The 24,111-nt window shown below is 42.9% G+C and overlaps 1 protein-coding gene across 7 annotated transcripts in view; it reads right to left on the reverse strand.

Moving 5' to 3' along the window:
- sec22a (SEC22 homolog A, vesicle trafficking protein) overlaps positions 1–24,111 on the reverse strand; it is a 145,132-nt gene that overhangs the window by 54,951 nt on the left and 66,070 nt on the right. For all 7 annotated transcript variants that reach the window (XR_009511710.1, XM_059967672.1, XM_059967673.1 and 4 more), the window contains one exon: positions 6,273–6,391. Coding sequence is in view for 6 of the 7 variants with exons in the window: in XM_059967672.1 (XP_059823655.1) it covers positions 6,273–6,391 (119 nt within the window). In the remaining variant the exon portion in view is untranslated. The remainder of the gene's footprint in view (positions 1–6,272; positions 6,392–24,111) is intronic.

Here is a 24,111-nt window from a genome sequence, read left to right on the forward strand (position 1 = left end):
ACTCACCACTCTCTGCGTAAAAAAACTTACCCCTGACACTCCTCTGTACCTACTTCCAAGCACCTTAAAACTGTGCCCTCTCGTGCTAACCATTTCAGCCCTGGCTAGATATGATACATATCTTCCTATCATCCGCAAACTTTGCAACAAAGCCATCAACTCCATTACCTAAATCATCAACAAACAGTGTGAAAAGTAGTGGTCCCAATATTGACCCCTCCAGAAAAGGCACCTTCCTCTATACATACTAGCATATTTCCTGTAACGCCAAAGGATTTTATCTTGTTAATCAGCTTCATGTGTGGCACCTTTTCAAACACCTTCTGAAAATCCAAGTAAATGACATCCACTGCCTCTCCTTTGTCCACCCTGCTTGTTACTTCCTCAAAGAATTCTAACAGATTTGTCAGGCAAGATTTCCCTTTACAGAAACTATGCTAACTTTGATAATGGACTCCAAGGCTTCCCAAGCACTGGCCTATAATGTCCTTTCTTTTGCCTTTCTCCCCTCTTACACCACCCTCTGGCTAAAGAAATTCCTCTTCATCTCTCTTATAAAGGGACATTCTTGTATTCTGAGACATTGCCTCAGTGTGTCAATATCTCAATTACAAGTTACAAACTATGGTGGAGGACAGTGATGTCACAAAAAGTATCAGGTGTTTTTAAGTACTCCTGTGTTTAGCAACTTCCTTACATTGGTAACATTGTACTTTGAATGCAGTCCTTTCTTATTTGGAGTCATAGAGTACTGCAGTGTAGAAACAGGCTTATGTAGTCCATGCCAAACTGATGTTCTGCCTAGTCCCATCTACCTATCCCTCCAAATCTCATTCATCCCTGTACCTATTCAAACTTCCTAACCTTTTAATTCAGTGTGGATAACTTTACTCACCTCAATACTGAACTGATTCAACAGCCTGTGGACTCACTTTCAAGAACTTTACAACTCAAGTTCTTGAAGTTATTTATTTATTATTTGTATTTGTACAGCTTGTCTCTTGTGTATTGGTTGTCAATCTTCATTTGTGTGTAGTTTTTCATTGATTCTATTGTATTTCTGTAGGAAAATGAATCTCAGAGTACCCTACTGGAAGCAAATGCAGAAATTGCTGGGGCCCTAGCAGAGTAATTTAAATCGTCCTTAGTGACAGGCGATGTACCAGAGGATTAGAGGATAGCCAATGCTGGTGCACTGTTTAAGAAAGGCTCCAAACATAAACCAGGAGATTACAGGCTGGTGAGTCTGACATCAGTAGTGGAAAGTTACTGGAAGGTATTCTAAGGCATATAAGTATTTGGATAGACATGGACTGATTAAAGATAGTCAGCATAGCTTTGTGCATGGTAGGTCATGTCCAACTAATCTTATTGAGTCTTTTGAGAAAATAACCGAGAAAATAGATGAAAGCAAGGCAGTGAACATTGTCTACATGAACTTAAGACGTTTGACAATGTCCCACATGGGCTGTTGTTCAAGAAGGTTGTTGCTCGACATTCAAGATGAGGTAGTAAGTTAGATTAGACATCAGGTTTGTGGGAGAAGCAAGAGGGTGGTAGTAATTGCTTGCCTCTCTGATCGGAGGTTTGTGACTAATGGAATGCTGCAGGGATCAATACTTCGTCTGTTGTTGTTTGTCATCTATATCAACGATCTGGATGGTAATGTAGTTAACTGGATCAGCAAATTTGGGGATGACACCAAAATTAGGAGTGTAGTGGACAGTGAGGAAGGGTATCATGGATTGCAGAGGGATCTGCATCAGCTGGAAAAAATGGGCTGAAAAATGGCAGATGGAATTTAATGTAGATGAAGTTTTGCACTTCAGTAGAACCAATCAGGCTGAGCCTTACACAGTGAATGGCAGGACACTGAGGAGTGTGGTAGAACAAAGGAATCTGGGAATACAGGTCCATATATAATTGAACGTGGAAGTACAAGTAGATAGGGTCATAAAGAAAACTTTTTGGCACATTGGCCTTCATAAATCAGAATACTGAGTACAGGAGAAGGGATCACAAACAAGAGAAAATCTGCAGATGATGGAAATCCAAGCAACACAAACAAAATGCTAGAGGAACCTGTGGAAAAGAGTACAGTCGAAATTTTGGGCTAAGATCCTTCAGCAGTACTGGTGAGAAAAAAATGAAGAATAGATTTAAAAGGTGTGGGGAGGAGTGGGAGAAACAACAGATGATAGGTGAAACTGGGAGGGGGAATAGTGAAGTAAAGAGTTGGGAAGTTCATTGGTGAAAGAGATACAGGGCTAGAGAAGAGCCAATCTAATAGGGGAGGACAGAAAGCCATGGAAGAAGGAAAAGGGGGAAGAGCATCAGAGGGAGGTGATAGGCAGGTAAGGGATGGGAAATGGTGAGGGGGGGCATTACCGGAAGCTCGAGAAATCGATATTCATGCCATCAGGTTAGAGGCTACCTAGACACAATAGAAAGTGTTGTTCCTCCAACCTGAGTGTGGCCTCATCGCAACAGTAGAGGCCATGGATAGACATATCGGAATGGGAATAGGAAGTGGAATTAAAATGGGTGGCCACTGGCAGATCCCACTTCTTCCGGCGGATGGAGCATAGGTGCTTGGCAAAGCAATCTCCCAACCTACATCGGGTCTCACTGATACACAGGAGGACACATCAAGAGCACCAGACATAGTAAAATGTCACCTTATCAGAAAGGACTGTTTGGGGCCCTGAATGGTAGTGAGGGAGGAAGTACATGGGCAGGTGTAGCACTTGTTTCACTTGCCAGAAGGGATATCAGTGGGGAGGGATGAATGGACAAGGGAGTTGCGTAGGGAGCAACTCCACTTGCAAGGGCAAGTGCCAGGTGGGAGATCAGTGGGCATGTTATGTTGAAGTTGTATAAGACATTGGTGAGGCCTAATTTGGAGTATTCTGTGCAGTTTGGGTTACAGACCTACAGGAAAGATGTAAATAAGGTTTAAAGAGTACTGAGAAAATTTACAAGGATGTTGCTGGATCTGAAGGACTTGAGTTATAAGGAAAGACTGAATAGGTTAGGACTTCATTCACTGGAACATAGAAAATTAAGGAGAAATTTAATAGAGGTACATAAAATTATGAGGAGTATAAAGTAAAAGCAAGCAAGCTTTTTCCATGGAAGTTGGGTGGGACTACAACCAGAGGTCATGGTTTAAGGGTGAAAGGTGAAAAGTTTACAAAGGGAAACTTCTTCGCTCAGAGGGTAGTGAGAGCATGGAACAAACTGCCGGCAGTTTTGATGCATGCAAGCTTGATTTCAAAGTTTAAACAAAGTTTGGATACATTAATGGACGGTAGGGGTATGGATAGTATAGTCCCAATGCAGGTCGATGCGTGTAGACAGTTTAATGGTTTTGGCATGGACTAGATGGACTGAACAGCCTGCTTCTGTGCTGAACTTTTCAATGAGTGAGTCTATGACTTTAGTATATGGTGACATAAATGTACCTTGAACTTTCCCTATAACTCCAGTCCTCAAGTCCTAACAACATCATTACAAATTTTCTCTGTACTCTTCCAAGATTATTGATATATTTCCTGTAGGTAGGAGACCAGAACTGCACACAATTCTCTATCAACTACTACTAATAGTCTTGCTTGTGATCACCTCTTCAAATCTAGGTCAAAAACCTATTTGATTTCTAATGGAAAATCATTCTAAATACATTTGAAAAATAGAATTGCTTGCTCTATTCAACAATTCACAATCCCTCTCTGTGAAAGGTTGCATTTAAAACTGTTAAAAAGTTAATACATTTGTTTACTGCCAACTTGCTTCAAATGGATTGACAATGTTGATCAATTTAGTTTCTATTCAAGCCAATATATTAAGAAGGAATAAATGATCAAAAGCTCAATGTAAAACAGGCTTGGGTCAAGAGAACAGTTTTAAAAACACAGAAAACCTACAGCACAATACAGGCCTTTTGGTCCACAAAGCTGTGCCGAACATGTACTGACTTTAGAAATTACCGAGGGTTACTCATAGGCCTCTCTTTTTCTGAGCTCCATGTACCTATCCAGGAGTCTCTTAAAAGACCCCATCGTATCCACCTCCACCACTGTCGCTGGCAGCCCATTCCACTCACTCACCACTCTCTGCATAAAAAACTTACACATGACATCTCCTCTGTACCTACATCCAAGCACCTTAAAACTGTGCCTTCTCACGCTAGCCACTTCAGCCCTGGCAAAAAGCCGCTGACTATTCACACAATCAATGCCTCTCATTTTCACAATGTATATTACATCTCAGGCATTCACCTTGAAGTAGCATATAGAACAGTGCCACTGCTTTAAAGATCATTTACTGCACCCATCACTGCTAGAAATGTATCATATTTGAATAGGGTTGTGTCACTATCACAAACCCCTCGAAGAATTAGAAGAGAAAGCTAATTAATATACACTCAGTGGCCCCCTTATCAGGTATCTCCTGTACCTCAAAAAGTGGCCAATGAATGTATGTATATGGTCTTCTGCTGCTGCTGTAACCCATTCACTTCAAGGCTCAACATGTTGTGCGCATCACAGTTATAATGTGTGGTTCCTTCAGTTAATATTGCCTTCCTGTCACCTTGAACCAGTCTAGCCATTCTCCTTGGACTCTCATTAACAAGGCATGTTTTTCCTACAGAACTGTTGCTCACAGATGTATTTTGTTTTTCACACTATTTACTGTAAACTCTAGAGACTGCTGTGTGTGAAAATCCCAGGAGACCAGCAGTTTCTGAGATACTTAAACCACCCTGTCTGGCACCAACAATCATTCCACAGTCACTTACTTATATCACATGATGGGGAAGAACAACAACTAAACCTCTTAACCATGTTTGCATGGTTTTATGCATTGAGTTACTGCCATGTGATTGGCTGATTGGATATTTGCATTAATGCACAGATGTACAGGTATAGCTAATAAAGTGACCCTGAGTGTATATGTAATGATCATACATATTACAGAGACAGATACACACAGCTGCATATCCTAGGGACAGCAATTCACCTTGATGTTGATTGAATAATGATTGTTTTTGCAGAAGCAAGACATGTTATAATTTACACTTTCCATATTATGCTATTTAAAACAGGCTCAACACACTCACATATTCCAGGAGGTGAATGAAAACAATTGCTCAATGTGCTTAGAAGTAATTACATCAGAACTATTTAATTTAATGTCATACTCAGTTGCAACCATCAACCACAGCCTGCCTCCACTTAATAAGGTTCATTACTTGAGCTCAGAACTTAATGAGAATTCTCTTCTTTCTAAGGTTTATTAATATCCTTTGCTCTATACCACTTAAAAGCAGAAGTAAGGACTCTGCCAATTCTATTCTAGACCATAAGAAATAGAGCAAATAGACCAGAATCAGGGCATTTGGCTCATTGAGTACGCTCCACCATTCCATCATGGCTAATTTATTAACCCTCTCAACCTCATTCTTCCACCTTCTCCCTGTAACCTTTGACACCCTTACTAATCTAGTACCTATCAACCACCATTTTACATACACTCAGTGGCCACTTCATTAGGTACCCCTGTATTCCTGCTCATTAATACTTGGCCAAGAAGTTCAATTGTTGTTCAGACTAAACAGCAGAAGGGGGAGGAAATAGGATCTGAGTGATTTTGACCATGGAATGATTGTTGGTGCCAGTCTCAAGAGTTTACAGGAAATGATGCAAAAAGGAATCCAGTGAGCAGCAGTTCTATGGGTTAAAACAGCTTGCTAATGAGGGAGGTCAGAGGAGAATGGCCAGACTAGTTCACATTAACAGGAAGGTGACTAACTCAAATAACTGCATGTTACAACAGTAGTGTGCAGAAGAGCATCTCTGAATGCACAACATTTTGATCCTTGAAGTGGATGGGCAACAGCAGCAGAACTCAATGAACATATACTCAGTAGCTAACAAGTGGCCACTGAATCTCTATCCAATGACCTGGCCTCGAGGTCTATCTGTGTGATGGATTCCACATATTCACTACCCCATGCCTTCCGTGGGTGGATTATTCTGTGCCTGACAACTATAAGGGTCAGCTTAGTCTCAGATTCTCCTTTTGCCAGTGCTGCAGAGCACTGTTGGTCACCTCTCAGACAAGACTGAAAATATTTGTATTGGGATTGAAAGATGGAAAATTAAAACAAAATGATCTGTATTTATGTTGGTCCTTAAACATGATGCACGAAAGACATTTAACTTGAAATTTAATTAAGAAAGTAAACACATGACTGGAGGAAATCTCACCTGAAATAAATTTTCCACTGCATGAAATCCACGGATTAGATTTAAAGCTGCACAAAGCAGACTTAGTAAACAAGATATAACTCCTGGCAGCTTCACTGGTTCCAGTCGCTGATTGGGAGCTGTGGTGACAAAACCAACAGTAAAAAAGCAGCACCATGAATTTGGATGCATATTACAGCTTCTAACTTATTTGTTGACACCAACATTTGTTCAGCTGGAAATATCTGTTAGCCCCTAATGATCAGTACACGAGTTAATATGAAATTACATCTTGGACCCAATAATCAGTCCATGAGTACCACATCCTGGATTTCCAGTTTTCCCAGAGCAATTGCCCTCGATCAGAAGAGGAAAAGAAGTGTTGCAGAAAAGGCAATAACATCTTGCTTTGGGGGAAACTTTATCAGAAGGTCATTTAGAAGAACTGCAATGTGATTTCTTCAAAGCTCTAACTGCTAGCTAACCCAGCGAAACAGTTACTGAGTGGTTTAAGGTTTTTAAGTAGTCAGTTCTTGTAAAGTATTTTTATTTCTAATTGTTTGTATCACCATCTAGTATGGAAGTGACAATGTACTGGACTGGAAAAAGCTGCAGAGGGTTGTTGTTTCAGCCAGCTCCATCATGGGCACTAGCCTCCACACCATTGAGGACATCTTCAAAAGGTGGTACCACAAAAAGGCAGCATCCATCATTAAGGACCCCCACCACCCAGGACATGCCCTCTTCTCATTGCTATCATCAGGGAGATGGTACAGGAGCCTGAAGATACACACTAAATGTTTTAGGAACGGTTTCTTTCTCCCTTCCACCAGAGTTGTGAATAGACGATGAAACCATGAACACTATCTCACTAACAAGCACAAAATGCTGCAGGAACTCAGCAGGCCAGGCAGTATCTATGGAAAGGAGTATAGTCGACATTTCAGGCCGAGACTCTTCAACAGGAGCAGAGAAAAAAAAGATATGGGGAGGGGAGGGGATGGAGAAACACAAGGTGATAGGTGAAACTGGGAGGGGGAGGTGTGAAGTAAATAGCTGGGAAGTTGATTGGTGAAGAGATACAGGGCTGGAGAAGGGGGAATCTGATAGGAGAGGACAGAAGGCCATGGAAAAAAAAAGGGGGTGGAAGGAGCACCAGTGGGGGGTGATGGGCATCAAGGAGATAAGGTGAGAGTGGGAAAAGGTTATTGGGAATGGTAAAGGGGGGGCATTATCAGGAGTTTGATAAATCAATGTTCATGCCATCAGGTAGGGGGCTACCCAGATGGAATATAAGGTGTTGCTCCTCCAACCTGAGTGTGGCCTCATCATGACGGTAGAGGAGGCCCTGAATAGACATATCAGAATGGGAAGTGGAATTAAAATGGGGGCCACTGGGAGATCCTGCTTTTTTCTGGCGGACAGAGCATAGGCGTTCGGTGAAACGGTATTCCAGTCTACATCGGGTCTCACTGATATACAGGAGGCCACACCAGGAGCACCAGACACAGTAAATGACCACAACAGGCTCACAGGTGAAGTGTCGCCTCACCTGGAAGGACTGTTTGGGGCCATGAATGGTTGTGAGGGAGGAGGTGCAGGTGTAGCACTTGTTCTGCTTGCAAAGGTATATGCCAGGAGGGAGATCAGTGGGGAGGGACAAATGGTCAAAGGGGAGTCATGTACGGAGGGAACCCTCCAGAAAGTGGGGGTGGGGGGGGGCGAAGGGAAAGATGTGCTTGGTGGCTGGATCCCATTGGAAATGGCAGAAGTTGCGGAGAATTATGTGCTGAACGCGGAAGCTGGTATGTTGGTAGGTGAGGACAAGAGGAGCCCTGTCCCTGGTAGGGTAGGGGGAGGATGGGGTGAGGGCAGATGTGAGTGAAATGGAGAGATACGGGTGAAGGCAACGTTGATGATGGAGGAAGGGAAGCTCCTTTCTTTGAAGATGGAGGACATTTCCTTTGCTCTAGAATGAAAAGCCTCATCCTGAGAACAGATGCAGCAGAAACCGAGGAATTGAGAGAAGGGGATGGTGTTTTTGCAAGTAACAGGGTGGGAGGAGGTATGGTCCAGGCAGCTCTGAGAGACCGTGGGTTTATAATACACATCAGTAGATAAGCTATCTCCAGAAGAGCGACAGAGAAAGGGGAGGAAGGTGTCGGAAATAGACCAAGTAAATTTGAGGGTAGGGTGGAAGTTGGATGTAAAGTGGATGAAATCAACAAGTTAGGCATGGGTGCAGGAAGCAGCACCAATGTGGTCGTCGATATAGTGTAGGAAAAGTGCAGATGGCCACTAGTGTAGTCTTGGAACATAGACTACACTGAGCTAACAGAAAGGCAGGCATAGCTGGGACCCGTGCGAGTGCCCATGGCTACACCTTTTGTTTGAAGGAAGTGGGAAGAACCAAACTATCTCATGATTTTTGCTCTCTTTTTCACTACTTATTTAAATTTTATATTATATACAATGGATTCCAGCTAATTGGGACACATCTGTACATTTTGGCCCAATTAGCCAAAGTTTCATGGAGATAGTTAAAAAGGTAAAAAAAAGATAAACTACCATTTCATTGAGTAACAAATTATGTATTTAACTGAAATACAGAACAAATTAGAACACTATCAACATTACTGCAGTACAAAAAGCTGTGTATTAGTTTCTAATAGTTATTGACAGAGGAACTAATACGGTGAATGATGCCGTGTTCTTTTGATCTACTGCAAATGAACAAATTCAACACAGACACCTAATGTAGAAAATGGACTGCTTTCATATAATGCCTTCGATGATTCCATTCTCCAAATCTTCATTTTCAGAGCTGCACTGAATCAAGTGTATGATATCTTGGCCAGTCCATCCAACCTGCACAGCTGGGGGAAAGTTGATGCTCCAGCCTGTCTGTTGTGTTCCAGGAGAGCAACCTCAGAGCACATCCTGATCTGTTGCCTGAAAGCTCTTGGAGACGACCGATACCACTGGAGACATGACCAGGATTTGAAGACCCTTGCAGAAGCAATCTTAAGAATCTGTATTAGCAGATAAGCTCAACCCTGCAATTGAATCATCACCTTTGTGAGAGCTGGAGAGCAACCAGAAGCAAGAGTAAAGCCACCCCCAGTGATTCTGGCACCACCTCACATCTGGCAACTCATGACCTGGAGAAACAACTAAAGTTTCCACAGCACATCATCAAGGTCACCTGAGACCAAACATCCTCCTGGTCTCAGAGGCAACAAAACATCCTGCTGCAGCTGACAGTGCCGTGGGAGGGGGTGTCTGGAGGAGGCCCATGAGATGAGGCTTGCCAGATATGAGGAACTGGTCAGCAACTGTCAGAGGCAGGGATGGAAAGCAAAGTGCAGGCCCATTGAAGTGGGCTGCAGGAGCTTCGCCTGGCAGTCTCTTTACAGAGCCCTCAGCATAATGGGCATCACTAGTACAAGGAGATAGCGAGCCATCTGCACATATCAAGGCAGCAGAGAAAGCCTCTAGATGGCTCAGGATGAAGGTAGCAAGCCCATGGAAATGTGCAGCACATGCTACCTGAACTCAAGTTGTGGCTTGATCAACCACAGCTGGATCACCTGGGTGGGGGTGTCTTATGGTGATCAGAGTTACAGACAGACAGACAGACATACTTTATTGATCCTGAGGGAAATTGGGTTTTGTTACAGCTGCACCAACCAAAAATAGTGAAGAAATATAGCAATATAAAACCATAAATAATTAAATAAAGATAAGTTAATCATGCCAAGTGGAATTAAGTCCAGGACCAGCCTTTTGGTTCAGGGTGTCTGACACTCCAAGGGAGGAGTTGTAAAGTTTGATGGCCACAAGTAGGAATGACTTCTTATGACGCTCAGTGTTACATCGCGGTGGAATGAGTCTCTGGTTGAATGTACTCTTGACTAACCAGTACATTATGGAGTGGATGGGAGTCATTGTCAAAGATGGCACGCAACTTGGACAGCATCCTCTTTTTGGACACCACCGTCAGAGAGTCCAGTTCCACCCCCACAACATCACTGGCCTTACGAATCAGTTTGTTGATTCTGTTGGTGTCTGCTACCCTCAGCCTGCTGCCACAGCACACAACAACAAACATGATAGCACTGGCCACCACAGCCTCATAGAACATCCTCAGCATCATCCGGCAGATGTTAAAGGACCTCAGTCTCCTCAGGAAATAGAGATGGCTCTGACCCTTCTTGTAGACAGCCTCAGTGTTCTTTGACTGGTCCAGTTTATTGTCCATTCATATCCCCAGGTATTTGTAATCCTCTACTATGTCCACACTGACCCCTTGGATGGAAACAGGGGTCACCAGTGCCTTAGCCCTCCTCAGGTCCACCACCAGCTCCTTAGTCTTTTTCACATTAAGCTGCAGATGATTCTGCTCGCACCATGTGACAGAGTTTCCTACCGTAGCCCTGTACTCTGCCTCATCTCCCTAACAGGGAAGTAGTCACCCCAAAGTTGCAGGAGGCAAGTAGCTGGCTGTCAGGAGGAATTGAAATATAAACAGGCAGTGAGAGCAGACCACACCTGTGGCTATTTCCCTCAAAAATAAGTATACTGCTTTGGATACTTTTGTGGGGGATGACCTCCTGGGGGAATGCCACGGCGACCAGGTGACAGGCACTGAGCATGGGTCCGTGGTGCAGAAGGGAGCGGTATTGATTGTAGACTCAATAGTGAGAAGAACAGACTGGAGATTCTATGGATGTGAACAGGACACCCGGAGGGTATATTGCCTCCCAGGTGCCAGGGTCAGGGATACCACAGATCACTTTCACAACAATTTGGAGAGGGTGGGAGAGCAGCCAGACGCCTTAGTATATTTTGTACATATTGGTACAATGCTATAGGTTCTGAAAAGAGATTTTAGAGAGCTGGATAGAAAGCTGAGATGCAGGATCTCCAGGGTAGTAATTTCTGGATTGCTGCCTGTGCCACGCACCAGTGAGGGTAGAAAGAGGATTATTTGGCAGGTAAATACGTGGCTGAGAAGCTGGTGCAGGGGGCAGTGTTTCAGGTAGTTGGATCATTGGGATCTCTTCTGGAGAAGGCATGACCTGTTCAAAAGTGAAGGGTTGCACCTGAACCCAAGGGAGACCAATATTCTTGTGGGCAGGTTTGATAGAGCTGTTGGGGAGGGTTTAAACTAATTTGGCAGGGGGCTGGGAACCAGAGAGATGTGACTCAGGATAGGACAGGTAGTAAAAAAGTAAAGATAGCATGCAGTCAGACTGTCAGGAAGGGCAGGCAGCACATAGTTGCAGCCAACAGGGTGAGTTTCAGTACATTAGGGATGCAGAATCAAAAAGGGTAGCAAATACAGTACTCAAGGTGTTGTATCTCATGCACTGAGTATACGAAATAAGGTGGATGATCTTGTTGCACTAATACATCTTGCCAGGTATGATGTTGAGGCCATCACTGAATCGTGGCTGAAGGATGGTTGTAGTTGGAAGCTGAATGTCCAAGGCTACACATTGTATCGGAGGGATAGGAAGGCATCAAATCAGTAGAAAGATGTGACATAGGATTGAAGATGTTGAATCCTTGTGGGTTGAGTTAAGAAAGAGTTACTAAGAGTAAAAGGGCATTAATGGCAGTTATATACAGGCCTCCCAACAGTATCTGGGAGGTGGACCACAGATTACAACAGGAAACAGAAAAGGCATGTGATAGTCATGAGAGATTTTAACATGCAGGTTGATTGGGAAAATCAGGAAGGTAATGGATCTCAAGAGAGTGAGTTTGTTGATGGGTTTTTAGAACAGATTGTCATTGAGCTTCCTAGGGGATCAGCTATACTGGATTGGGTGATATGTAATGACCTGGAGGTGATATGGAAGCTTAAGGTAAAAGAACCCTTAGGAACCAGTGATCACAATATGATTGAGTTCAACTTGAAATTTGATAGGGAGAAAGTAAAGTCTGACGTAACAGTATTTCAGTGGAGTAAGGGAAATTACAGTGGTATGAGAGAGGAGTTGGCCAAAGTAAATTGGAAGGAGCTGTTGGCAGGGATGTCAGCAGAGTAGCAGTGGCATCTGTTTCTGGGGAAAATTAGGATTATGCAGGATATGTGTATTCCAAAAATGAAGAGATACTTAAATGGCAAAATAGTACAACTGTGGCTGACAAGGGACGTCATAGCTAATGTAAAAATAAAAGAGAGGGCATACAACGAAACAAAAATTAGTGGGAAGATAGAGGATTAGAAAATTTTTAAAAACCTACAGAGCAACTAAAAGAATCATGAAAGGAAATGATGAAATATGAAAGCAAGCTAGCAAATAATATCAAAGTGGATAGTAAAAGCTTTTTCAGGCAGGTAAAAAATAAAAGAGAGATGAGGGGATATAGGACCGCTAGAAAATGAGGCAGGAGAAATGTAACTGGGGACAAGGAGATGGCAGATGAGCTAAATGAGCATTTTGCATCAGCCTTCACTGTGGAAAACACCAGCAGTGTGCCAGATATTGTAGAGTGTGAAGGAAGAGAAGTGGATGCAGTTACTATTACAAGGGAGCAGATGCTCAAAAAGCTAAAAGACCTAAAGGTATACAAAAGACCTAAAGATATATCATCTGGACCAGATGAACTGCACCCTAGGGTTCTGAAAGAAGTAGCAGTAGAGATTGTGGCAGCATTAGCAATGATCTTTCAAAAATCATTGGACTCTGCACAGTGCCAGAGGACTGGAAAATTGCAAATGCCACTCCAATCTTTAAGAAAGGAGGAAGGCAGCAGAAAGGAAATTATAGACCAGTTGTGCATGTTGCTTTGACCCCAGCATCTGCAGAGTATTTTGTGTTTATAAATCAGTTAGCCTGACCTCAGTGATTGGGAAAATGTTAAGAGTCAATTGTTAAGGATGAGATGATGGGAGTACTTGGTGAGATGGGACAAGATAGGGCAAAATCAGCATGGTTTCCTTAAGGGAAAATTCTAAGGAAACAAGTAGGATGCAGAAGGACTTGGACAGATTAGGAGAATGGGCAAGAAAGTGGCAAAGGAAGGAGTTTAAGAATGAAATTAGGAGAGCAAGAAGAGGCCATGAGAAGGCCTTGGCAGAAAGGATTAAGGATAACCCCAAGGCATTCTACAAGTATGTGAAGAGCAAGAGGATAAGACGTGAAGAGAATAGGCCAATTAAGTGTGACAATGGAAAAGTGTGTATGGAACCGGAGGAAATAGCGGAGGTACTTAATGAATACTTTGCTTCAGTATTCACTACGAAAAAGGATCTTGGCAACTGTAGGGATGACATGCAGTGCACTGAAGAGCTTGAGAATGTAGATATTAAGGAAAATGATGTGCTGGAGCTTTTGGAAAGCATCAAGTTGACTAAGTCACCGGGACTGGACAGTATCTACTCCAGGCTACTATGGGAAGTGAGGGAGGAGATTACATGGCCTCTGGTAATGATCTTTGCATCATCAATGAAGAAGGGAGAGGTTCTGGTGGATTGGAGGGTTACGGATAATGTTCCCTTATTCAAGAAAGGGAATAGAGATATCCCAGGGAATTATAAGCCAGTGAGCCTTACTTCAGTGGTTGGTAAGTTGATGGAGAAGATCCTGAGAGGCAGGATTTATGAACATTTGGAGAGGCATAATATGATTAAGAATAGTCAGCATGGCTTTGTCAAAGGCAGGTCGTGCCTTATGAGCCTGATTGAATTTTTTGAGGATGTGACTAAGCACATTGATAAAGGTAGGTACATGGATTTTAGCAAGGCATTTGATAATGTACCCCATGCAAGGCTTATTGAGAAAGTAAGGAGGCATAGGATCCAAGGGGACATTGCTTTGTGGATCCAGAACTGGCTTGCCCACAGAGAGCAAAGAATGGTTGTAGATGGGTCATATTCTGCATGGTGGCTAGTGACCAGTGGAGTGCCTCAGGGATCTGTTCTAGGACTCCTACTCTTTGTGATTTTTATAAATGACCTGGATGAGGAAGTGGAGGGATGGGTTAGTAAGTTTGCTGATGACACAAAGGTTGGAGGTGTTGTGAGAAGTGTGGAGGACTGTCAGAGGTTACAATGGGACATTGATAGGATGCAAAACTGGGCTGAGAAGTGGCAGATGGAGTTCAACCCAGATAAGTGTGAGGTGGTTCATTTTGGTAGGTCAAATATGATGGTAGAATATAGTACTAATGTTAAGACTCTTGGCAGTGTGGAGGATCAGAGGGATCTTGGGGTCCAAGTCCACAGGACACTAAAGCTGCTGCTACGCAAGTTGACTCTGTGGTTAAGAAGGCATACGGTGCATTGGCCTTCATCAATCGTGGGATTGAGTTTAGGAGCTGAGAGGTAATGTTGCAGCTATATAGGAACCTGGTCAGCCCCCACTTGGAGTACTGTGCTTATTTCTGATCGTCTCACTATAGGAAGGATGTGGAAACCATAGAAAGAGTGCAGAGGAGATTCACAAGGATGTTGCCTGGATTGGGGAGCATGCCTTATGAGAATAGGTTGAGTGAACTCGGCCTTTTCTCCTTGGAGTGAGGGAGGATGAGAGGTGACTTGATAGAGGTGTTCAAGATAATGAGAGGCATTGATCATGTGGATAGTCAGAGGCTTTTCCCAGGGACTGAATTGTCTAGCACAAGAGGGCGTAGTTTTAAGGTGCTTGGAAGTAGGTACAGAAGTGATGTAACGGATAAGTTTTTACGCAGAGTGGTGAGTGCGTGGAATGGGCTGCCAGCGTCAGCAGAGGCAGAAATGGTAGGGTCTTTTAAGAGACTCCTGGATGGCTACGTGGAGCTTAGAAAAATGGAGGGCTATGGGTACAGACTAGGTCCTTCTAAGGTAGGGACATGTTCGGCACAGCTTTGCAGGCCAAAGGGCCTGTATTGTGCTGTGTGTTTTCTATGTTTCTATGAAATATAATGTTGGAAAAAACATGGTCATGCTCTTTGGTAGTAGAAATAAATGTGCGGACTATTTTCTAAACGGGGCGAAAATCCAAAAACCTGAGATGCAAAGGCACCTGGGAGTCCTTGTGCAGATCACCCTAAAGGTTTACTTGCAGGTTGAGTCAGTGGTGAGGAAGGCAAATGCAATGTTAGCATTTTTTTCCAAGAGGTCTCAAATATAAGAGTGGGGATATGATGTTGAGACTGGTGAGGCCTCACCTTGAGTATTGTGAACAGTTTTGCGCTCCTCATCTTAGAAAAGATGTGCTGGCATCAAAGAGGGTCCATACGAGGTTCACAAAGATGATTCCAGGAATGAAAGGGTTATCATACGAGGGACATTTTATGGCTCTGGGTCTGGAATATAGAAAGATGAGGAGGGATCTCATTGAAACCTTTCAAGTGTTCAAAAGCCTGGACAGAGTCAATGTGGAAAGGATGTTTTCCCTGGTGGGAGAGTCTAGGATAAGAAGGCACAGCCTCAAGATAGAGGGGCATCCATTTAAAACAGAGATGCGGAAAAATTCCTTTAGCCAGAGGGTGGTGAATTTCTGGAATTTGTTGCCACATGCAGCTGTAGAGGCCAGGTCATTGGTGTGTTTAGGGTAGAGATTGATGGGTTTTGATTAGACATGGCATCAAAGCTTACGGGGAGAAGGCTGGGAACTGGGGTTGAGGAATCAGAAGGATCAGCCATGACTGGATGGCACAGCAGACTCAATAGGTCAAATGGCTTAATTCTGCTCCTATGGCTTATGGTCTTATGATGTTGAAAGACCCGAAACACCCAATGACTCCAAGTTACATCACTGATGATGCATTAATTGCATCATGAGATGTATTCTCCAAAAATAAAAAAGAATGTTGTTACCTTCAAATTCGACATAGTTCCTAACTTGCTACGGAAATGAAATTGTCTAGGCCATTTCTTGCATTTCCAAGCCTGAATGCTTGAAAAGACAGTGAGCAAAACAGCTCTGAGTTGTCTTGCTGCTATTTCTCCCCAACACTGGGGAGAAAAATCACTGCTTTTTTTTTAAACACAAACACACACTATTTAAAGACTGTTTGCTCTAAGCACAGTGCAGTACCTAACAGCCACACAAGTGCAAATTGTTTGGCAATCGTCTCCTGCCCCAATTGTGGCATAGTGTCCCAAATAAACGAAGGGAATTCCAACTACTTTCCCGACTAGTTTTTGTTCTTAGAGTGGCCCTAATTTCCCACCCATGAAGAATATTTTATTCAACAGAGAGCTAGAGCGTTATAATTCAGCAAACACAAGGAAATCTGCAGATGCTGGAAATTCAAACAACACACACAAAATGCTGGTGGAACACCAGCCAGGCAGCATCTACGGGAAGAAGCACTGTCGACATTTCGGGCCAAGACCCTTCGTCAGGACTAACTGAAAGGAGAGATACTACGAGATTTGAAAGTAGTGGGGGAGGGGGAAATGCTAAATTATAGGAGAAGACTGGAGGGGGTGGAATGAAGCTAAGAGCTGGAAAGGTGATTGGTGAAAGTGATGCAGAGCTGGAGAAGGGAAAGGATCATGGGACGGGAGGCCTTGGGAGAAAGAAAGGGGGAGGGAGGGAGCACCAGAGGGAGATGGAGAACAGGCAGGGTGATGGGCAGAGAGAGAAAAAAAAACAAACAACTAAATATGTCAGGCATGGGGTAAGAAGGGGAGGAGGGGCATTAACGGAAGTTAGAGAAGACAATGTTCATGCCATCAGGTTGAAGGCTACCCAGCCGGTGTATAAGGTTTTGTTCCTCCAACCTGAGTTTGGATTCATTTTGACAGTAGAGGAGGCCATGGATAGACATATCAGAATGGGAATGGGACGTGGAATTAAAATGTGTGGCCACTGGGAGATCCTGCTTTCTCTGGCGGACTGAGCGTAGGTGTTTAGCGAAATGGTCTCCCAGTCTGCGTTGGGTCTCACCAATATATAAAAGGCCACACCGGGAGCACTGGACACAGTATACCACATCAACCGACTCACAGGTGAAGTGTCGCCTCACCTGGAAGGACTGTCTGGGGCCCTGAATGGTGGTGAGGGAGGAAGTGTAAGGGCAGGTGTAGCACTTGTTCCGCTTACAAGGGTAAGTACCAGGAGGGAGATTGGTGGGAAGGGATGGGGGGGACGAGTGGACAAGGAAGTCGCGTAGGGAGCGATCCCTGTGGAAAGCAGAAAGACGGGGGGAGGGAAAGATGTGTTTGGTAGTGGGATCCCGTTGGAGGTGGCGGAAGTTACGGAGAATGATATGTTGGACCTGGAGGCTGGTGGGGTGGTAGGTGAGGACAAGGAGAACCCTATCCCAAGCGGGGTGGCAGGCGGATGGGGTGAGGGCAGATGTGCGGGAAATGGGAGAGATGCGTTTGAGAGCAGAGTTGATGGTGGAAGAAGGGAACCCCCTTTGTTTAAAAAAGGAAGACATCTCCTTTGTCCTGGAATGAAAAGCCTCATCCTGAGAGTAGATGTGGCGGAGATGGAGGAATTGTGAGAAGGGGATAGCACTTCTGCAAGAGACGTATCAGTGGAAAAGGAATAGTCCAGGTAGCTATGAGAGACTGTAGGCTTATAATAGATATCAGTAGATAAGCCGTCTCCAGAGATGGAGACAGAAAGCTCAACAAAGGGGATGGAGGTGTCGGAAATAGACCGGGCAAATTTGAGGGCAGGGTGAAAGTTGGAGGCAAAGTTAATGAAGTCAACGAGCTCAGCATGCATGCAGGAGGCATCGCCAATGCAGTCGTCGATGTAGCGAAGGAAAAGAGGGGGATGGATACCCGTATAGACTTGGAACATGGACTGTTCCACAAAGCCAACAAAAAGCCAGGCATAACTGGGACCCATGCAGCTGCCCATGGCTACACCCTTGGTTTGGAGGAAGTGGGAGGAGCCAAAGGACAAATTATTGAGAGTAAGATCTAATTCCGCTAGACGGAGGAGAGTGGTGGTAGAGGGGTATTGATTAGGTCTGGAATCCAAAAAGAAGCGAAGAGCTTTGGGACCGTCTGGGCAAGGGATGGAGGTATATAGGGACCGTCCATGGTGAAAATAAGGCGGTGGGGGCCAGGAAACTTAAAATCATTGAAAAAATTCAAAGCATGATAAGTGTCATGAACATAGGTGGGAAGAGATTGAACAAGGGGGATAAGACAGTGTCCAGGTATGCAGAAATGAGTCCGGTGGGGCAGGAGCAAGCTGAGACAATAGGTCTACCTGAACAGGCAGGTTAGTGGATCTTGGGTAGGAGGTAGAAATGGGAAGTGCAGGGTGTGGGAACTATGAGGTTGGTGGCAGTGGATGGGAGATCCGCAGAGCTGATAAGGTTGGTGATGGAGACACCATCACTGTCTCCATAAGGAGACAGTGGTCTGGTGCTCCTTAGTGGGGTCATGATCAAGGGGTAAATAAGAGGAGGTATCAGAGAGTTGTTGCTGTGCCTCGGCCAGGTAGAGTACTCCCCTTCTTACCCCATCCCTGACATATTTAGTTGTTTGCCTGTTCTCCATCTCCCTCTGGTGCTCCCCACCTCCTTTCTTTCTCCTGAGGCCTCCCGTCCCATGATCCTTTCCCTTCAAAGGATTCCCTGCTGTGTTCCGCCAGCACTTTGTATGTGTAGTTATAATTCAGCAAATGGCTATGCCTTCAAAGCATTAAAGTAGAAAATTGATTTAATATGGTCGCACATGATGTACGTTTTTGAGTGAATAGTTGAGTAAAGGAACAATGTTATCTGGTACAGTGACAAGGAGAAACTTTCTACTGGAAAGAGGGTCAGTAACTAGACACACTGATTTAAGATAACTGAAGAAGTTAAAAAGACAGTCTGTCACAACACTTTAGCAACATATGACTTCAAATATTTTCCAGGTTTATTAATTTTAATAGTATTGCACTTGTAAATAAAATAAAACTAGTTGTCTGAGATGCATAGGGCGCAGCTACATAATGGCTCTGTCAATACATCTAACAAGAACAACGTTGTTGGGGGGGGTGGATTTCATTGAAGCCTATTGAATATTGAAAGGCCCAGGATGGTGTGGATGTGGAAAAGATGTTTCCTTTCATGGGGGGCGTCTACGAACACAGGGCACAGATTGGTTCTTGATTAGTAGGTGTGTCAAACGTTACAAGGAGAATGGGGTTTAAAGGGATAGTAAATCAGTCATGATGGAACAGACTCAATGGGTCAAATGGCTTAATTCTGCTCTTATGTCTTATGACCTAAGAGGCCTGTATTACTGATCCACACATAGCTTTAAACCACAGAAGCCTGGGAACTCGGTTCATAAAGTAAATTCAGAATAAAATGTTAATGTCAATAAGTATGCTCATACAACCATTAGATTATCACAGAAACTCAGTTCAGTTGGTTCACAAATGCCCTCTAGGAAAGAAAAAAAATCTACTATTCTTAAGACATTTAATTTTTCAGTTGTCGTGTAATGGGTGAGCAAAACTCAGTACAGAGGCTAATTAAGGTTGGATAATGTTAGCATTTATGAATAAAATATTAAAAAGAACAGTTGAATTCACTAAAAATAACATAAGATGTAAACTATGATTTCAGCATCTGATACAATGTTCCATTTTATCCTGCCTAGCGGTAGCAAATCCAGTCCAATCAAAAACAGTTTTCCCACACACTCAGAATGTACCACCATATTTAACACCTCACTTCTCCTCAATCTCTCTGTATTCATCCCTGGAGACAGACTGTCTACTGATACCTTTTACAAATGTACTGACTCACAGCTACCTCGGCTATACTTCTCCCACCCCATCACATGTAAAAGCAACATTCCCTTTTCCCAGTTTTTACATCTCTGCTACATCTGTTCTCAAGATGAAGCTTCCCCTTCCATAACATCTGAAATGTCCTCCCTCTTCAAAGAATGGGGTTTCTCTTCCTCAACCATTGATGATGCCCTCACCTGCATCTCCGTTATTTCCCAGCCATCTGCCCCCAACCCATCTTCGCACCACCATGGACAGACTACCACTCCATGAGCCTCCACATCCAGCACAACTTCTGCCATCTTCAACAAGATCCTACCATCAAACACCTCTCTACCTCCCCTCCTTTCCCAGAACACCAAAAATTTAACATCAGAATAAATCTCTCAAATGTGTGGACCTAATTCTAGTTCTGCATTCAGAAGCCTTTCAAAGTTTGTGACTTTCTGCAGTAAGTTTCCAAGTGCAGGTCCGCAATCCCTTATCCAAAATTCTGAAAACCGAAAAGCTCCAAAAACCAAAGTTTTTTTGCCAACGGCTGACATCACTCAGGTGTGACGTGGCAGCACTAGCAGAGGCCGCCGGAAGTCAGTTGTGGCTCAGCGCTCGTACTGGTTACATGTGCATTTGGTGTTTGCTGATATCTTGTGTCCACTGTTGACTTTGTGTTTAATTTTGCTGTGGAAATGTCAAAAAGAGCTACAGATACCCCTATGGGTAACAATGAGAAAAAAAGAAGGAAGCATCTATCATTATCAATAACGTAGAAAGTGGAGTTATTGCAGAAGCTTGATCGTGGTGTGTCTGCCTGGCATCTTACTGAAGAATATGGTGTCAGAACTATCACTATATGATTTAAAGAAATAGAAAGACAAGTTACTGAAGTTTTATAATGACATGACATTCTACATTTATTCCAATAAGTCATTTACCATGTGTTTGATTCTGTTCGTTTGAAGGTGTATAGTTTTATGCTTTATTGTATGTTTTTGTTGGAAATAAAAATTTTTCTTGTCATTATTCCCTAAACACTACAGTATAACAACCACTTACATAACATTTACATTGAATTAGGTATTATAAGTAATCTAGAGATGATTAAAGTATACGGGAGGATGTGCATATGTCTGGAGCTCCGCCGGGTCCTAAAGTCCAACCACACTGAGACGATTAAATAAGGGACTTGAGCATACGTGTCTTTTGGTATCCGTTGGGGGTCCTGGAACCAATAAGGAGGGATTCTGAAATCAAAAACATTCTGAATTCCGAAATGCAACTGGCCCCAAGGATTTCAGATAAGGTATTGTGGACCTGTATACCATTTTTAATGTAGGTTACATGGGTGCATTGCCAATTATGCCAAAACAAAAGAATATTAAAACTGATGGCATATTGACCAATGCACTGATAAATGACAAAGATTCCTATTAAGAAATGTGCATGGTCTTCAAGATAACATTCATATGATCAGCCTCAACAACTTGCTTTAAAATAGCACCATTATGCAGCAAAACATTCTGAGACCCTTCATACAGGTTTCATTAACTTGCACACCCTTATTTTCATTTCTCTGGTAAACAGCACAAAGCAGGCTATTGTTACTCCTTGTCACCAACTTGCTGCCACAGTATTTAATACAGATAAGTCCTCAAACTAAGGGATTAGTGGAAACACTTAGCATACCTCTGAACTTTTTGCCAGAAGCCAAGAAACCTAAAATAGCTATTTACAAGATGTAGCTATTTACAGATTAAGTGTACCACAGCACAGGCACAAGTCTGTGCAAAAAAAATGCTCAATTACTGCAACTACTGTATATTTGATTAACATTTGGAACATACAAGCTAGCTTAAAGGCAAAGAGGAGAGAAGTTCTACACATTGGAAGCCACAGAAAAATTGCAAACAAAAGTTCAAAGTAAGTTTGTTATCAAAGTACGCACACGTTACTGTATACTACCCTGGGATTCATTTCTTGTGGGCATTCACAGCACAACACAAAAATACAACAGAATCAATGAAAAACTACACACAAACTAAAACTGACAAACATAAATAAACAAACATACAAATAAACTGAGAACATGAGCTGTAAAGATACTGAAAATGACCCGTAGGTTGTGGAGTCAGTTCAAAATTGAGGTGAACGAAATTAACCGTACAGGTTCAGTAGCCTGATGGTTGAAAGGTAATAACTGTCCCTGAACCTGGTAGTGTGGCAGACAAAGCCTTAATTGTCTGCTTTCAAGTGTTGTAGTGGAGGATGACAATCAAATTGACATTGTATGCTTATATTAGACACAGGAAAGTTAAAGCAATTGGATTTCAATATGTTGGAATGCCTGAAGCTCAAAGCACACTTAGTAAACTACACAGAGAAATGTATTGTTATATACCCCAAGTATAAAAATGCCGCAAGTGTAATACAAAGATTGTTAAACCAAGAAAACTAGAAAAAAAATGAAATGAGCATTCTGGCTGATTATTTGAGGATTCCAAAAATAAATGATATAATATAAATAGAAGGTAAAATAAAAAAACAGGTAAGAGCTTGGAAAGTCAACAGTTGGCAACATAATGTTCATTACCGTTCCATATTTCTCAGTGGCCTTGTCAAGAGAACAAGAATTTGAACTCAAAAGTCAAAGTAAATTTATTAATAAAGTACATATATGTCACCTTGAGATTCATTTTCCTGCAGTAATTTACAGGAAAATAAACAAATATAATAGAATAAAACTATATATAAAGACTGACAAAGAACCAATGGGCAAAGGAGAAATTGTATAAAAAGTATAAGATATATATAAAAGTATATGTAATTTATACCAGCGTTTTCAGTATTATGGGAACATGAGTAGTAGAGTCATTGAAAGTGAGACTGTAGTTTGTGGAATCGGTTCAGAGTTAACATGAGCTAAGTTATCCACATTGGTTCAGCAGTCCAATTATAGTAGGGTAATAACTGTTCCTGAGCCTACTGGTGTGGAACCTAAGGCTCCTGAACCTTAGTAGCAGCAGTGAGAAGACAGCATAGACTGGATGGTAGGGGTACTTGATAAAGGATGCTGCTTTCTTGTGGCAGCGCTCCTGGCAAATCAGATTCAGATTCAGTTTATTGTCATTTAAAAACCACGATATGCAATATCCTCCAGAATGATATCAATAAAGTATATGACAAAATAGACTACACCAGATTGAGTTTAGGAGCCGAGAGGGAATGTTGCAGCTATATAGAACCCTGGTCAGACCCCACTTGGAATACTGTGCTCAGCTCTGGTCGCTTAACTATAAGAAAGATGTGGAAACCATAGGGTGTGGAGGAGATTTACAAGGATGTTCCCTGGATTGGGGAGCATGCCTTATGAAAGCAGGTTAATTGAACTCGGCCTTTTCTCCTTGGAGCAATAGAGGATGAGAGGTGACCTGATAGAAGTGAATAAGATAATGAAAGGTATCGATCGTGTGGATAGTCAGAGGCTTTTTCCCAGGGACGAAATGGTTGCCAGAAGAAGACACAGGTTTAAGGTGCTGGGGAGTACATACAGATGAGCTGTCAGGGGTAAGTTTTTTATTACGCAAAGAGTGATGAGTGCGTGGAATGTGCTGCCAGCAATGGTGGTGGAGGCAGATACGATAGGGTCTTTTAAGAGACTTTTGGATAGTACATGGAGCTTAGAAAAATAGAGGGCTATGGGTAAGCCTAGTCATTTCTAAGGTAGGGACATATTTGGCACAACTTTGTGGGCTGAAGGGCCTGTATTGGGCCTGTATTTTCTATGTTTCTATATTTTTATTCTCTGGATATGACAGTAAAAAAGGTCTCAATGAAGGATGAAATGTAATAGGAGAGTCATGATCCAGTCAAACATAACATAGACCATAGCACAGCACAGTACAGGCTCTTTGGCCCACAATGTTGTGCTGACCCTTAAATCCTGCTCCCATATAACCCCCACCTTAAATTCCTCCACATACCTGTCTAGTAGTCCCTTAAATTTCACTAGTGTATCTGCCTCCACCACTGACTCAGGAAGAGCATTCCTCACACCAATCACTCTCTGAGTAAAAAAACCTTCCTCTAATATCCCCCTGGAACTTCCCACCCCTTACCTGAAAGCCATGTCCTCTTGTATTGAGCAGTGGTGCCCTGGGGAAGAGGCG

This window comes from Hypanus sabinus, chromosome 4 (genome assembly GCF_030144855.1).
Source record: "Hypanus sabinus isolate sHypSab1 chromosome 4, sHypSab1.hap1, whole genome shotgun sequence".
NCBI lineage: Eukaryota > Metazoa > Chordata > Chondrichthyes > Myliobatiformes > Dasyatidae > Hypanus > Hypanus sabinus.